Here is a 16187-nt window from a genome sequence, read left to right as displayed (position 1 = left end):
GGAAGTAAAGAGCTTTTAAAACTTTTAACTTTTTTTTAACTTTTATTCATGGGCGTTAGATTCATACAGCTTCAATAAGTTTTGTAATCCAAAATAAAGATAATAAACACTTGCAGTCTAGAGGCACTTTGAATTTTATTACCGATTTTATTGTATCAATTCGGTAGCTGATACATTATTGAGATAGCAAAATCAATTTCTATTGAAAGCTTGAGGAATATTTTTAGCAACTTTATGATCCACGCGATGGTTTGATAAAAATTGTCAAGTTTTGAGCATCATCTGATACTTAATTGGGGTTTTTAGGTTTAGCAGATCTTACAAGTTGTGTTATATAGGACTTCTCATAATCAGCAGCTGTAGAAGCGGTATTCAGAATCATTCTTAACAGTCCCTTTACTAAGACAGATCGTCATAATCTCCCGAAAACCCCAACATTTTTGCGCAGTCAGTCTTTCCTATCGTATTTTGATTACCCTAATAATAATAACAATAATCTTATCAATTAGGTTCCATTATCTTTTAATATTCTTCTGTTGTCTGTTGTGGATTGACAGTAATCTATTAGCTATTCACTAGTATAATTTAAAACGTTTAAAGTCAAAGACATGTTTTTTACACTACCAAGAAAATTTCTGTGTTGTCTGCCATTAGAAGCTGGATGTTTTATAATTGGTGGATTAAGCATTGCTGTTGGAATTTTGTGCCTGAATTTCTTTATTGTAGCTGTTCCGTATACAACAGTTCATATACAAGATAAATTATTATTACTAGGTAAGTCTTGTATTTTGTTTGTACATCGATTAAACTAGAGAATCCAATAAGAATTTTCACTAAGGTTGGAATCTCCTTACTGTTCAAGTTTCGATGGATAAGCAAAATATTTTAGGTATGTCTTAATTAAACACGGATGTTGTTTTTCATTTACAGCGTACTACCTTTTTGTAGTATTTGCTCATGTATTCTGTGTATCACTCATTGTCAGTGGATACTTCCTTATACTAGGAGTTTATGAAGTAAGAAACTTAAATTTGATAACAAAGCAGCATTGCTAAGATGGAAATTCTTTTCATTCAAATTTCAGCTAAATCACAGAAGGATGATACCTCTGATGGTGACATTTACAGCTCAGCCATTTATGGGAATTGTAATATTTGTGCTGTATTTTCAATCTGCATATATTCACAGTCACGTTGCAGTGTTTTATATCTATACAATCTTTACATTTATAACACTATATTTCTCACTTTGTATTCGAAGTCTATACGAAGCTATAAAATGTCAAATTGAAAAACCAATAATGCAGCAATTTCCTTAATAGAAAATTGAACATTAGATTAATATTATCTAGGAATGCAATAATATTTTTAAGTGACTGTAAAATTGTGATGAAATTGGATATTAAAGATATTAAATAAATTTATTAATGCAAAACGCCGAGGTTTGATCCATTCTTACAGTTTAAGGGAGCGCTCTTTTATATTTAAATATTGAAAAGGCAAGCTTTTATGAATTCGGAAGTATCCCTAAAATAAAAGCTTTTCAAAAGAGCTTTTTAATGTAATAAAAGCTTTTGAAATTTCTTGAGTTTTGTGTCTAAGATTATATTGCATCTACTGGCTTTTAATTCCGCAGCAAATTATATTAATTTCAGGATATAATTTAATCTTATCAATGGAATGCCACTCAATAACCATTCCTCATTAATTTATAGAATAAATTATATTAATCATGTACAGTACTTTTAAAAAATTTCAAAGAGAAAGTCATGAATTCGTTCTTGCAAAATGTTGCATTGACAGTATGTTTCATTTATGGAACATACTATTCATTTGCTAGTGTGATAATTCTATATTCATTATTTCTAACTCTACCATACCATGACTTTGTTAACCAAAGCTATGAGGTTTTGCAATGTAGGTCTTCGTTATTTTAATGGTCATTCACTTAACACTGAGTAGCAAAGCTTAAAATTGACTTCGAGCTCTGCTGAATAGTATTTTATATGTCTTTTCTTATTTTCTCATTATAGCGTATGCCATAACTCTGTTAACTATATCCATGTTTTACATGGGGCTGTCATTTTCCGGTATTCTAATGATCTTTGGAGTATTTAAGGTAATTTACTTTTTACTTTAGAATCATCAATATTTAATTAGCTTTAATTGCAGAGAAATATTTTTTTGTTGTGTCCATTGATGATGGGATCATTTTTTCAACCATTTATGATTATTGCTTACGATTATTTACATGTATTCGATTCAGAAAAAAATCATGAACAATATGTTGAGAAAACTCCACTTATAACATATTTTAATGAATCTCTCGATTATATGACAATTGTGATTATTGGATTTTTTCTTCATTTTCCTTTACAATTAGTTATGATAATAGCCTGTGCCACTTTATGTAATAAAAAGTGAAATGAAGAAAATTCTATAAATGGTGAAGAAGCAATTGATGACGGTTCGGGTGGGTATCCGTAAAACTTGTATTTTAAACGCTTAAGTCATTATTTGGTTGCAAACAAAATAAGTATTATCTTATCAGATATTTATTGTCGAAGTAATAAATATTCAGTATATTTACAAGCTTACAAAGTGAAGGACATGTGTTATGAATTTTAGGATAATGTAAAAACAAGAACTGCTTCAAAATCTACATATGTTTGATTTTCAAGGTAATATAAATGAAGTCAGCATACCATTTGATAATCATGATTATGTTGATTTCCTCATTTAAATACCTCTGGTAATAAATAATACTTACTTACTTCCTTACTATAAATGTATTCATTAATTTAATTAAATTTGAAAACAACCGGCAGCAATCCTCGACTAAAAGTCCAATAAGAGTGATTCGAGGGGTTTACAACTTACTTAGTGTTGTCGACTTTGTAGCAGACTTTCTTGCGAAGAGGCTATTTATGTCTGAATGTCAATTATCGATTCTCACTGTATCTTTCAAATTTCGCTGAATATTGCTGCTTGAAATATATTTTGAAACTGTAAAATTTAATAAACTCATTATAATCAAGTAAAGAACATGATTTAATGCTTGTTTACCGGCATTCAGAAGCGCTTTGTGCAACAATTTTACTCTTACTTGTCACAACATTCGACGGCATTACACAATTTTCATTTTCGACGGCGAATACTGGAAAATTTCAATTAAAAATATATTTTCGCTATAATTAAGTAATTATTCGCAATGGCATCACTCGTAAGACAAACAGCTTTCAGCATTTTAAGAAACGCCAGTCTTCTCCGTACTGTAACTACAAAGCAGCGAAGTTTTCATGCAATTTCTTGCATTAATAATTTTTCAAAGGTAATTTTGTGTTAATTTATCTTGTTTGCTCTCGTGATTAGGATTTGTGAGCTTTTTAGAGGATATTTAATGTAATAAACAAGTTAAAAAGCGTTTAATAACCTTATATCCTTTTTAATTTTAGGTAAATTTCCAATGCATTCAAAAGATCCAGAGTTTACAATATTCAACAAAAGATAGAAAAGAGATTGAAAGTCGTGTGTTGAAAGTCATTGCAGCATATGATAAAATTACTGCCGATAAGGTAAATAAACTCATCATTTCATGTTTACATTATCATTTTAGGGTAATTTGCATCAGCAACAATTGAAAAATGTCATGATACGAAATTTTAGTGCCAAGGAACCTCTAACACTCAAAATGATACGCGAACGTGTTATTCTGGTCTTGAATTTATATGACAAAATTGATCCGGCGAAGGTTTGTTGCTGGTGTTGGAACAAATTGAGGACATTTTGTAGTTGTATTTGAAAGGAATTTGTGCTATATTCTGCATATTCTTACTATAGTCAGCAGTTAAGGTTTAGGCATAACTTTAAAGTTCCAGCTTAATACCTAAATTCCAATAACTTCATATGTTCTTCAATTGTTCCGTTCTTCATCCACATTTATCGACAATTCATAAAATAACACTCCTTTAAGTAAATCAACCCACATAATCTATATTATCTCTTCTTGTACCCCGTATAGCTCACAGTCGATTCACATTTTATCAAAGATTTGGGTCTTGACTCATTGGATCATGTTGAAATAGTTATGGCAATGGAAGATGAGTTTGGTTTTGAAATTCCTGATACTGATGCTGAGAGACTTCAACGACCAGCAGACATTATTCAATACATTGCTGACAAAGATGATGTTTTTGAATAAGGAATTTAAATATCCTTAATTTCTCATTCGTTTAACGAGTCTGATGCCAGATATCCTACAAAGAATTATAATTATAGGCCCTTTAAACAAATTTCATCAATAAAAGAAGATGTACTAAATTCGTAAAATGTAACGGTCTCTTGGAAGGAAATATTTAGGTTTCAGGTGCTGCAATGAGCTTATAAACAGTAAAATAAGTGATTCGTTAAACTTTCGGTTATAAATTGAATTTGAGAAAGTTTCGTTAAAAAAGTATTTTTGAAACTAAAAAAACCGTTAAAAATTTAAAGTTTTTAAAAACGTTAAATTATGTACAATTAAAGGTAATTTAAACTTCTTCCTCGAATCTTACTCAGTAATCTCTTATCTACAAACTGCATTTTCACTCAAGAAAATTAGGTCATAATGATAATAACTAAGCGTTTGCTTATAAAAAGACAATATTATTCTAACGGTCATAAAATATTTAAACTTTGCTGCTTTTGAAAGTTTCTGAAAACCATATACACAGTGAGGTTCTAAATTGCAAGAAAAAATAAACAATATTAAAAATTAATTGAATTCTCATCAGAAACACTATAATTAAGACTCAAACTGTGCATAAAACTATAATATAAGCCCTAGCAAAAATGTGTAAGTATAAATTGTAATAGATATCTACGATTTTATAAGTTTTTCTGCGAATTATTGTAAGCATCATTTTTTTAAAATGCCGAATTTTTTTTCAAACATCCAGCTGACCGCGAAAGAGAGAGGCGAGATAGAAGATATCGTTCACGTTCAAGAGAAAGGCGACGATCAAGATCCAGAGAAAGAGAAGTTCGTCGAAAAAGGTAATTTTTCTAATACGTTTTTAAACATCCAGAACACTACATCCAGTAAATATTTATAGTCGTTCACGAGATCGAGGATCCAAATCTTCACGACGACGAAAACCTTCCCTTTATTGGGATGTTCCACCACCAGGATTTGAGCACATCACACCACTCCAATATAAAGCTATGCAGGCTGCAGGTCAAATTCCAGCTAATATTGTGGCCGATACGCCACAAGCAGCTGTTCCAGTTGTTGGTTCAACAATTACAAGACAAGCAAGAAGATTGTATGTTGGAAATATACCTTTTGGTGTGACTGAAGAAGAAATGATGGAATTTTTCAATCAACAAATGCATCTGTCTGGGTTAGCGCAAGCTGCCGGAAATCCAGTTCTAGCCTGTCAAATAAATTTGGATAAGAATTTTGCATTCTTAGAGTTTAGATCAATCGACGAAACAACTCAAGCGATGGCTTTTGATGGTAAGAAATAAGATTTGTTTATATTATTAGTATTAGTACGTTTTCTCTAACAACATGCTGCTTGTGTACGTATTCTTAAATATGAACTTTTTTCATCGATTATTTAAAATTCATTTATATGACCACATACAAATGCTTAGTTATAAAAAATTAAATTAAAATTTTTTGTGCCTTGCAGGTATAAACTTCAAAGGACAAAGTTTGAAAATCCGTAGACCACATGATTATCAGCCAATGCCAGGAATGACAGATTCAATGCCAGTGAGCACACCGGTCCTTGGAGTAATATCAACAGTCGTTCCTGATTCTCCACACAAAATCTTCATTGGCGGCTTGCCAAATTACTTGAACGAAGATCAGGTATGTCTTTCAAATCGCGCGGGCTTACGTGAAAACATTTTTAAAATCATTTTCTATAACAACAAACTCAACGTATGTCTCTTTCAAAAATTTTTGCCTCAGGTCTCAAGCTCGCCACAGATAAATAAGTGCACCATATACAGACTGAAAATTCATATTCTTGCGCTTTTAAAAGAATCGAAAATATTCTTCTATCTTCTTTTTTATTTATTTTCATTTTTTCTTCTATACAGCATAGAAAAGAAAAGTTCATGTTCTGTGCGGGCGATTGTGAACATTTATTTATTTTTTACATTCAATTTAGCTGTCCACAGACTGTCAGACAATTTATTTAAGTATGATTCGCCGAAATCATCTCACTTCGTGGAGATCAAAAACATATTTTTCTTTCCCTTTAGGATCATTTAGCTCTTTTTTACAGTGACATGCTTTTCCATTAATTTAGGGGAAATTCTGTGGTCTAGAAGCGAGCTGCAAACTTTTCGTTTCAGCCTGTGCACAAAAAAATATTGCTTTTTTTAACACAAAAATCCCACATTTTTTTAGCAAAAAAAAAAAAGAAACAATCAGCCATAAAGCATTTTAATTTAACAGTGCAGCTCGATGGTTTTCGATAAAAGAAGAGAAATATTTGTGGACATTTTTTATAGCTATGAGAAAAAAAAATTAACCACCCAAAGAATGAGCGATTTAATGGAAGTAAAGAAAGAAGAGAAAGTTTAAATCAGTTTAGCGAATCGTCATAGTGACGATAGTGCTTTTTCCATGTAACTTGTCAGTAAATTAATCAAACTCTTTCAAGTATGTCATTCATTTCCCACTAACTCGGTTATTTAATAATTAATTCTCGCATATGAGTTCAAAATTCTTGCATACCGAGCAATGCACACACAAGAATCTGTCAAAAGCAATACTGGTCAACCAGTTTTCTATTACTTTAATAGAGAATATGGTTGATGGATTAATACCCATCATTAGGATGTAACAGCAGCATGCTACATAAATTTTTAAATGTTTAATGCCCTTCGGGATTCAATAGCAATTAAAGTATAGAATGTAGAGTAAAGTAAGGGGAAAAGATTCCGGAACATCTTTAATTTACAATTTAAAATGCTAGTTCCTAGTATTCAATAATAGACGTAGGAGTAATCTAGCAGACAAATTGCTAATAGCGCTTTATGGTTTCATGGAAATCGTGCTCGAAACAAAGAAATCTTTCGTTTCAGCTCATACTTTTGTTTCAGCAAATTTATGTTAATTTATTCCCAAATTTATTTTAGCTTTTAGCTCATGATCCAATGGTTAAAACTTGCGCACATAATCACTAAAAAAAGAGCCTTAAAAACTTATAAATAATTCCCAAAATAAGTAACAATAATAATATTATTTAGCACTGACGGTTGATTTTGGTAAAATGAACAAAATATTTGTGTATCTTTATTTTCTTTTCTAAAGGGACACTGCGCACATTAATAACATTTTTTAGGGATACAGTAACTTTTTTTAGCATTGAGATAAAAGAGAGAAATGTAAATGTGAAAAAGATTTTTTCAGAGACGTGAATATGGATGGGTGGATTAGATATAAACTTGATTGAATTTCCATTTTTTCAATCAACACGAAACTTTATCGTCATCAAAATTTTACCTTTTTCTTTCCCATTGTTCTGTCTTCCATAAATTATTTTCACAGGTCAAAGAATTGCTATTGTCTTTTGGACAATTAAAAGCATTCAATTTAGTGAAGGATGCTGCAACGGGACTAAGTAAAGGGTATGCTTTTGCTGAATATGTAGAATATGCGATAACAGATCAGGCAATTGCTGGACTGAATGGAATGCAATTGGGCGATAAGAAACTAATTGTGCAACGTGCAAGTGTTGGAGCCAAAAATTCAGCTACAGGAGTCGGTCAATCAGCACCTGTTCAAATTCAAGTTCCCGGCCTTTCAATTGTTGGCGCATCTGGACCTGCAACTGAAGTTTTATGTCTCCTGAACATGGTTACTACAGATGAATTAAAGGACGAAGAGGAATATGATGATATTCTTGAAGATATTAAGGAGGAATGCAACAAATATGGAGTTGTTAGAAGTATCGAGATTCCACGACCAATTGAAGGCAAGTATACATTATTTCTGAAGCATATTTTGATCATTAATAACTGTTTATTCTATACAGGAGTTGACGTTCCGGGCTGTGGTAAAGTATTTGTTGAATTTAATTCCGTAATGGATTGTCAGCATGCTCAACAAGCTCTGACTGGAAGAAAATTCAGTGATCGTGTCGTTGTCACATCATATTTTGATCCTGACAAATATCATCATCGTGAATTTTAAATTGTATCATCAAATAAGCGAACGCGTGTGTGTATGTGTTAAAAAAGGAGATAGATGACTTTTTAAGAGAAGACACAAAGTTGATGAACAAACATTTTCACTTATAATATTTTTTTTCCTTCGATGAATGTTTGCTCATTCATTCGTGACATTTTTTGCTGCCTCTTTTTTCCTTCCTCAAGCATCCTTCATTTCTTCCTACCGAAATTCCATTTAATTAAAGATAAACATTTTCAACTGAACAAGAAACTTCTCTACTTTCTTTTTTTTATCTTCTGTCAAACCAGATATAGAATCAGAAATGTCCAATGAAATGGACACAAAACACGACACGGCAGTTTGAATTTTATTTTATACACATTTTTTGTGCCCTTTTTCCCTGTGCTTACGGCATCCTATCATCTTGATATATTTCTTCCCTCCTTAATGAAATAATGTTCCTCATGCCTTTTCTCATTTCATTTTTATCAGTACAACAAAATAAGTAACAGAGAAGAAGGAAATTTTCTTACATTTTCCAATTTCTAAGGACAATCTTAGATGATGAAAAATTGTGTAAATTTTTTTTCTTGTGCTGTATGAGTTGGGAGTTATGAAAAGTTAATACAGCAAAACGCATTTCTATCACTTATATGATAAAGTTACGATTTAGACAAAATGAACCCCACACGACATAATTTGAGCCTTAAAAATGCTCCAAGGATTCATCTAATATATATTTATTAAAAAAATATATGTCTTAAGTTCCCCACGTGCGAAAGATGCTGTTCATATTTCCATGTATATCTCCCACTCATTTTCCGAGTCTATAAAAGTGAAATTTTCCTCCAAAAAATGAAATATGAGGGCAGTAGAAACATGTATAGATATAAATACAAATATAACGAAGGAATGAAGAAATAAAGAATCACGAAAATGAAAATTTAAGGAACCTTAAAATGCTGTTTTTTGTTTAATTTACTGTAACATGCTGTAGATTGATGAAATTATTAGATTTTATTTTTTTTTCAGTAGCTTGATGTTGCAGTCTTCCAATTAATTTAATTTTGAACCGTTCAGCTGAAAAGTTAAAATAGCTGAGCTGCCTTGATTGAATCCCATGAATATTTCATTTTCCACTAAATTATTCACCAATTACTCAAATTCTACAAGGAATTTTCAATAAATTAAGCTGGCTTCTCATTTCCCTACTGACATTTTATTTGGTATCTTAGTCATCTCAACATTGTGTGATCCTTCAAGCATCATTATTGAATTTTTGTAGTAAGCTATAACTTTGGGGCTTAACTTTTGAAGTCTATTAGAAAAATTAAAGTTCAAGAACTGATAATAGATGATCAAAAAGATCTTCTATCTTAGCATGCACATTAAAGACAATTTAGATCTAAGGAAAGAAGATTTATGAGCATCATTTAGGAATGACCCCACAACAACAAAATAATACAAATTGAAAAATTCATTGATTGAAAAGCTCTTATCCTTCGTGTTCCATCCTACTACTCGACTGTATCAAAACCTTTTGATTTATTTCAAAGTAATTTTTTATTACTTCCGAAAAGCAATAAGAAGCTTGTTCCTTTGTATAAAGGACAGAGACAATTTATGTGATTTCTGTGAGAGTTATTATGTCAGAATGGAAGTAAAATTGGTTTAGTCTTTTCTCATGAATGCAAAATATCAATAGCTGCAAGAAATTTAATTTGAGAGATAAAAGTGATAATAATGGAACTGCAAATAAGGACACTTTACATCAGAGTTTCTTCAATGCTTGGTAGCCTTTTACATTGTATTTGGTACCTTCTAGATTTGGAATTCTCAAGAGTTTTTCAGAGACATGCTCTTGCAACTGGTCCCTTCCAAAATACACCAAATGGACACCCTAAGACACATAGCTCAGCCCAAGATAGCCTGTCGCCATTTTTACGATTGCTTCAATATTTTTCTGTCAACTTAAAATCGTTGCTGCAATCATAAACGTTATAAAAATCCATAATGATGTTGACAGTCATGTATAAATTTGTATTCACAAGAATATTACACAGATTACATTTCAAATTCCATTTTCATATTCCTTCAATACAAAAGAAGGTCTTTTGAGGATTAGAAATAATTAATGCGTATAATTTATTCCAGACAATCCGGTTCAGCCTATTTTTGAAATCCGTCGACATGAAAAAATCTTGCAATTACCATTTTTATGACAATAATTCTCTTCCTTCATTCTTTCGAATTTGCATTTTTTTTATTTCATAGAAATGGAAAAAGGACGAAAAATGAAATAATTGAAGTTGCTGAAAACCCATGAAAAACAAATAAAAGAATGTTTTCTCTGTCTTTATCACAGATTCCATTGCTAACATGAAAATTTGTAAAGTTGATGAATTTTCTAAGCTGAAAGAATTATTTTTCTTTTATTTACGCGACCGCGAATAAAATTATGGCATTTAGACAAGGAATAAAAGATGATTATGAAGAATGGAAATAGAAGAAAGAAAAGTTTTCATTCTTTTTGTATTTACGATTCTATTGAAATCTCATAATCTCTTTTCAGGCAGCTTAATTGATTATATTTTAATAGAATTTATTCCACCAGCAGAATTATGGATTTCTTGTTCAAATATTGATTTATTACAATAAAATGAGACGATTTTAAGCTTCTCGCTCTAAATTTTGCTCAACCAAGTATTCTATTTAAGTCATGTAAAACTTAACATTCGAGATTAATCTAATGATTGATTTGAAAAACGACTAGTGTATCGTGTAGAAACCCAATGCGGATATATTCACACCGTACCATTAAAAGTCTCGCGAGTAGTCCAATTCTCAGCAAAACCATTTTGCCCCATATAAAATACTCAGCAAAACTTTTTTGCCCCATATAGGGATCAAGCTCCAGCACGTGAAAACTGTGTGAATATAAAAATTTTCATCCTTTATCTTAAATGTTGAGCTTTGCGATGTATCCTGAGGGGAAGATAAAATATTCTTGTAACAAAAGCTTACTTTTATCTTGAAAACTTCAACGTTTGATTTTGTAAAATATCGATGGATTTAACAATTACACTAACTTTTGAAGTCAAAAAGGAAATTTCGATCGCAGTTAGCTGAATCAGACAAAAGCAAATTTCTGTTTCCAATTTATATCAGCAGTTATGCAACACCAATCAAAAACCAACAAATTTTTGCAAATTGGATTCTCTTTTTCATTTCAAAAATCATCAATGTTCAATTTCATCATCACTTCGTAATTTCCTCATTCATTTTTAACTATTTTGCGATCAAATGTGAAAGAAAGAAAAAGAATGTATCAATCGACATAACATAATTTTACATCCAATTAAGTATTATGAAGTAATCATTTTATGGACACTTATGGCCCTTGCTTGCATTTCACTTTTTTCAGACTGAGCCAACTGATTCACAAAAAAAAGCCATGCAAGTTTATTATTATTACATCTTTTGATCTTATTTTCCCTTCAATAACCTCATTGAGCGAGAGAAAAGAGATCATAGCACATGAAATCATATGGAAGAAATAGCTCCACATCTATTGCTCTATAAATGTCATGCGATTGTAATTTCTCTCATTTTTTGCTTTTTCTTTTCACATTACTGTCGTCGTGATTGTTGATTGCACAAAAAGAAAAAAAAAAGACTTAAGAGGTAAGAATAAGAAGAAGAATTGCACGTCATGCACGAATGTAAGATAGACGAATTGAAATGAAAGTGAAATGAGAAAAAAAGTTTTACAGATTTTATTTTTCTTTCTTTCTTCATCGTCACAATTGCATTTTATTTCTCACACTTTTGTGTGTTTGAGAGCACTTAAGTGAGATTACTCCCATGTAGATTGTAGCCGATATGGTTTGCCGATTGCCATTTGATAAAACCACAAAGATTATTTGTTGATTCGCATTACATTTTGCGATGCTTTTTGTGGCTCATGGAACTTCCATTAGAGTGGATATGAATGAAAAATAGTGCAGATGTATCTAAATGGAAAACTATTGTTATATGCTGGAATGTTTTAGCATGACAATGAGTGGAGTAATAAGCATAAATTCAAATTTATTCTTCATTTCTCATGAAAAATTTCAATTAATAATTAAATAAAACTTTAACAAGAATACCTACTTCTTCGTTACCAAAATTACTAAATCAGAAAAAGTACCTAATCAAGAAGATTACACCGCACTTGAGCATTTAAAAAATATTTTCACTTTCATTTTCATCAAAAATTTCATCGTCATTAATTCTCTTCTTATTTTCATCAAAACATCTGCTTGACGCGTTACATAACAACGCAAAAAATCAGTAATTAACAATTACAATATGAGTAAAAATGCTCATCTCATTTAAGACATGCTGCTACTTCGTGCAGTAAATAAAACTTTTAGTTTCTCTCTATTGTTATTGTTCATTTCCATACCTAATTTCTAAAGCTGCACGAATCACAAAATATGTTGAGGGGGTAAGAACTGCGATTGACTGGTTCCATAATATATCATAGCTATTGCTTTGAAATTTCGATTGATCGAGCATTCAGGCAAATTGTAAACAACATCAAATTCCACAAAGAATACCCAATGAAAGCCCATCCCTTGGATCTCAAACAAATAAGATCGTGGCAAAGAAATTACCGAGCTACTAGAAGACTGTAACTACATGTAGTTACATATCTCAATACAATCGCGCTATTATTTGGATGTAGAAAACCAGTTTAATAGCTTTAATTTCACCGGCATTGACGACTATGCCATTCACGAGCTTATGAGTGAGAGAGAGCCAACTCCTATGCAGTGTTTTTTTCTTATGCTTTATTCCCATTCATTCGTGAATTGCTGAGGTGTCTTGTCGCTTTTTTCGTAAAGTTCGTGGATTTAAAAAATTCGAGAAATTTAATTTGGATGTTGAGTGGAAAGTTTTTGTACTAGAAGATTCGATCAAAGGATTATTGATCTGTGTATTGAAGATATAAATAAAAAAATCTAATAAGTTCTTTTTACAAAGTAATCATTGAAAACTGAAAATCAGAAAGAAGTAAAAGGTAGAAAGAAATAAATGTTCATTGAAAGTTAGTTGTTAAAAGTGCTCCCATTCAAGTTTCTGTAAAGTCAAAGATATTGAAAAAGTAATAAGATATAAAAGTTTAACTGCATCAATAACCTGAAAAAGAAAGAAAAATGAATAAATTGGAATTATTTGTACTTTTGCTGGCCATTGGTGAGTAGCATTGAATTTAATGAAAATAATCCTTAAAAAGGTAGACGATTTCGTTTTACAAATAGAAATATTTTTAATTGAATCAGAGTTGGAAAGAAGGTTTTGAAGTCTAAAGATATTTAAATGTCATTTATGTATTTCATAAATAAATTAGTTTATTGGTTCTACCTACTTTAAAGTTATGTTCTCAGAAATGATTACCATCTCTTAATTGTGAATGAATTTATTTGATGATGAAAGTATTCCTTTGTACATACATTCTAACTATTTCAAAAGGAAAATGTATTTGATCTAAACTATCTCGTTCAATTGATTTCATCCACAAAATCATAATCAGATTATATGTAGCAAATAATTTTAATGATATAAATTTTATTTTACCTTTATGTATTTACCAATAAATCAGATGCTTCTTATAGAGTTCATATTAAAAAGTCATTCTTGCAACCTTTCATTTTACATAATGGAATTTATGCTAATTAGCTGAAAGATGGATGCTTTTATATTTTGTAAAAGAGAATCTCTTGAAGCATTCTTGTTTGCTTAATTATCAATTAATGAATCTGCAATTTTCAATATTTCTTGTACCTTTCATTAAATGCAACGATTCTTTCTAATTACAATACCTGATTTTGCATAGAATGAAATAATTTAATTAATGAACCATTGAAGCATGATCTAGTTTGCTGTGTTTAAAGTGCTTTTGTACCCAAAATTAAAACCTTCGTTCAAAATTGATGAATTTGTTTGCTGCCAATTATAACTCAAAACTTTTGTGTATAATGAATGCGCATATAACAAAAGGTCAATAAAGTTGCTTGTTTGTTTACTCACCTGATTATATTTAATACAAATTTTGATGAATAATTGCGTTGCCGCAACATTTAGCTTCAATTTCTTATGATTAAAATAAGTCTCTATGGCATCTCACGAACAATAAGAAAAGTTAAAAGAAATTATGTGCAAAAAAAAAATTATTTTCCCATCACGTCCATTAACCGAACTAGACAACTTTTCACTTCTTTTTCTTTTTACTTTCTGCGCTTGCAAAATAAATAATTTCTCATGGAGCAGAAAATAAAATTTCACAGAAGGGTTAGAAAAGCAAATTAAGAAAATTTTCATCTCATCAAGAAAGCCATTAAGTTGATAATTATTTAATAATTTAATTAAGCAGTCTAATGCCAGTTCGAGCATTTTTTTTTTCACTTGAAAAACAACTCTCGAGACAAACTCAGTGTTTTTCTATTTCTTCATTACTTTATTATAAAATGAGGCACTAATCGAATTCTTTGCTCGTAATTTTAATTTAATTGCAAACGAGACAGACAGAAGTAGAGGGAAAGACAACAATCAAGCACAAAGTTGAAGAGTTGTTGTTCCACCACCTGAGTTTCTTTTAATGCTTGAGCAATAAAAATCTTGTCCCTAAGGTGTGTCGGAAAGTCATCTATATTTATGTTGAAACTACGTTTTTGCAGTTAAGGATAGGATTCGAAAAGTTTATTTTAGTCATGTCAGCTTAAGTAACATCACTGAAAGGTTTATCAATCATTTGTAACTTAGTTAAACGAAATGGAATGAGGTATCTTTAATTGTTTCAATTAGTAAACGATTTTCGATTGTAAATGAACTTCACGATAAAATCAAGCTGTCCATCTTCATTATTTCGACGATGCAATATCTGATTGCTCTATATATTTATATCGAAGAATTCGATTACACGTTTGAGTAGATCTATTTGAAGCAAGAAGAAATCAATGCTTTTTCATAAAACAATTATTCTTCAATTACTGGTTATGTAAAGAGTCTTTAAGAAATTTGATATTCTCGCCTGAGGCCAATGAATCGATCTTCAATGAATCCTACTGTAGGATTAAAATTACTGTAATAAATCTTTTTACATGCGATGTTGGTCGATAAATTAACAGTTAATAATTTTTGTGACCTACTTTAAGATTCATAAAATTAATTTATGTTCAACGTGCTGTGTAAAAGGACAATGTCGAAGAAAAAAATGCTTAAGACAATGTCAGAATGTTAAAAATCAATTTAAAAAACAATAATAATTATCCACGTAAAAAAATGTCACTCAAATGCTCCACTGAGAGGAATTTAAAAAATATATTTAAGTTTCGTAACTAAATTTTCTTCGTAATTGAATTATATTTTTACGTAATGTCATCAAGAGAGAAATACTTCTTCATTATGAAGTTTAAAATGCTTTTTTGCCATTTATCCTTGAAACAATTTCGTTGGCTTTCCATTATTTAATTTGTTTTGCTGCTGCTGCTTGAATAGACTTTGTTTGAATAAGTACCTAAAGTACATTGTGTAAGACTACATAATGTATGTCTGTTGATGAAATTTCCACAAGGGACTTATTGACAAAAAATACTTCAGGTGAGGACAAATTTCCTTAAAAAATACTTATCTCCCATCGTTTCCATGCAAAATCTAATTAAAGTTAAATCATCGCCATAATCATAATAAAATTATGACATGCCGCTTTATAGCTGGTGCTGTTGTCTCAGTTTTTATGTCGTCTTACTTATAAACTCCTCGTAATGGTTTTTGTCAAGTGGCTTGACAGCTTTTTCTTTTCTACTCAAAAATAATTTTTTTTTCGTCTTTCTCATTTTATTGCTGCCATGTCAAACATTCAACCTTGATGAATGGATAATTACAAATTATGAACGCCTTTTTAACTGTCACAACTTTACCACTGAGTAAGTGATAACACAAGCAAATACATGCGGATTTTCAAAGAG

The 16187-nt window shown here is 30.7% G+C and overlaps 3 protein-coding genes and 2 long non-coding RNA genes across 6 annotated transcripts in view; 4 read left to right on the top strand and 1 right to left on the bottom strand.

Annotated features, from left to right (window-relative positions):
• Positions 1–118: 118 nt before the first annotated feature.
• On the bottom strand, positions 119–2838 carry LOC139093170 (uncharacterized). Of its 2 annotated transcripts, none has more exons than XR_011544667.1 (2): positions 2774–2838; positions 119–477 (listed from the first exon to the last, which is right to left on the bottom strand). It is a non-coding gene; the product is annotated as an uncharacterized lncRNA (long non-coding RNA). The 2 variants fall into 2 exon arrangements; XR_011544668.1 differs by having other exon boundaries at positions 2770–2835.
• On the top strand, positions 555–1587 carry LOC139093169 (uncharacterized). Its single transcript, XR_011544666.1, has 3 exons — positions 555–774; positions 931–1016; positions 1085–1587. It is a non-coding gene; the product is annotated as an uncharacterized lncRNA (long non-coding RNA).
• Positions 2839–3110: 272 nt separating the features above from the next.
• LOC139093168 (acyl carrier protein-like) lies at positions 3111–4328 on the top strand. The gene is made up of 3 exons (XM_070643777.1): positions 3111–3330; positions 3455–3574; positions 4021–4328. The coding sequence occupies exons 1-3, from the start codon at positions 3211–3213 to the stop codon at positions 4198–4200; spliced, it is 420 nt and encodes a 139-aa protein (XP_070499878.1). The 5' UTR covers positions 3111–3210; the 3' UTR covers positions 4201–4328.
• Positions 4329–4693: 365 nt separating this feature from the next.
• On the top strand, positions 4694–9132 carry U2af50 (U2 small nuclear riboprotein auxiliary factor 50). The gene is made up of 6 exons (XM_070643832.1): positions 4694–4833; positions 4937–5033; positions 5093–5496; positions 5675–5856; positions 7549–7975; positions 8036–9132. The coding sequence occupies exons 1-6, from the start codon at positions 4830–4832 to the stop codon at positions 8191–8193; spliced, it is 1272 nt and encodes a 423-aa protein (XP_070499933.1). The 5' UTR covers positions 4694–4829; the 3' UTR covers positions 8194–9132.
• Positions 9133–13044: 3912 nt separating this feature from the next.
• Positions 13045–16187, top strand: part of LOC139093418 (protein obstructor-E-like) — a 49100-nt gene continuing 45957 nt past the window's right edge. The window contains exon 1 of the mRNA XM_070644143.1: positions 13045–13416. Coding sequence (XP_070500244.1) covers positions 13377–13416 — 40 coding nt within the window. The 5' untranslated portion in view covers positions 13045–13376. The remainder of the gene's footprint in view (positions 13417–16187) is intronic.

Source organism: Chironomus tepperi, unplaced genomic scaffold (genome assembly GCF_022539635.2).
Source record: "Chironomus tepperi strain 1889 unplaced genomic scaffold, CSIRO-AGI_Ctep_v1 contig_335, whole genome shotgun sequence".
Lineage (NCBI taxonomy): Eukaryota > Metazoa > Arthropoda > Insecta > Diptera > Chironomidae > Chironomus > Chironomus tepperi.
This window is presented reverse-complemented; position numbering and strand designations above follow the sequence as displayed.

Coding starts and splice junctions, on each gene's coding strand:
- LOC139093168 (XM_070643777.1), top strand. CDS start 3,211: ATGGCATCACTCGTAAGACAAACAGCTTTCAGCATTTTAAGAAACGCC. Junction 3,331..3,454: donor GCATTAATAATTTTTCAAAG/GTAATTTTGTGT, acceptor TTTTAATTTTAG/GTAAATTTCCAATGCATTCA. Junction 3,575..4,020: donor ATAAAATTACTGCCGATAAG/GTAAATAAACTC, acceptor TACCCCGTATAG/CTCACAGTCGATTCACATTT.
- U2af50 (XM_070643832.1), top strand. Junction 5,497..5,674: donor TCAAGCGATGGCTTTTGATG/GTAAGAAATAAG, acceptor TGTGCCTTGCAG/GTATAAACTTCAAAGGACAA. Junction 5,857..7,548: donor ATTACTTGAACGAAGATCAG/GTATGTCTTTCA, acceptor TTATTTTCACAG/GTCAAAGAATTGCTATTGTC.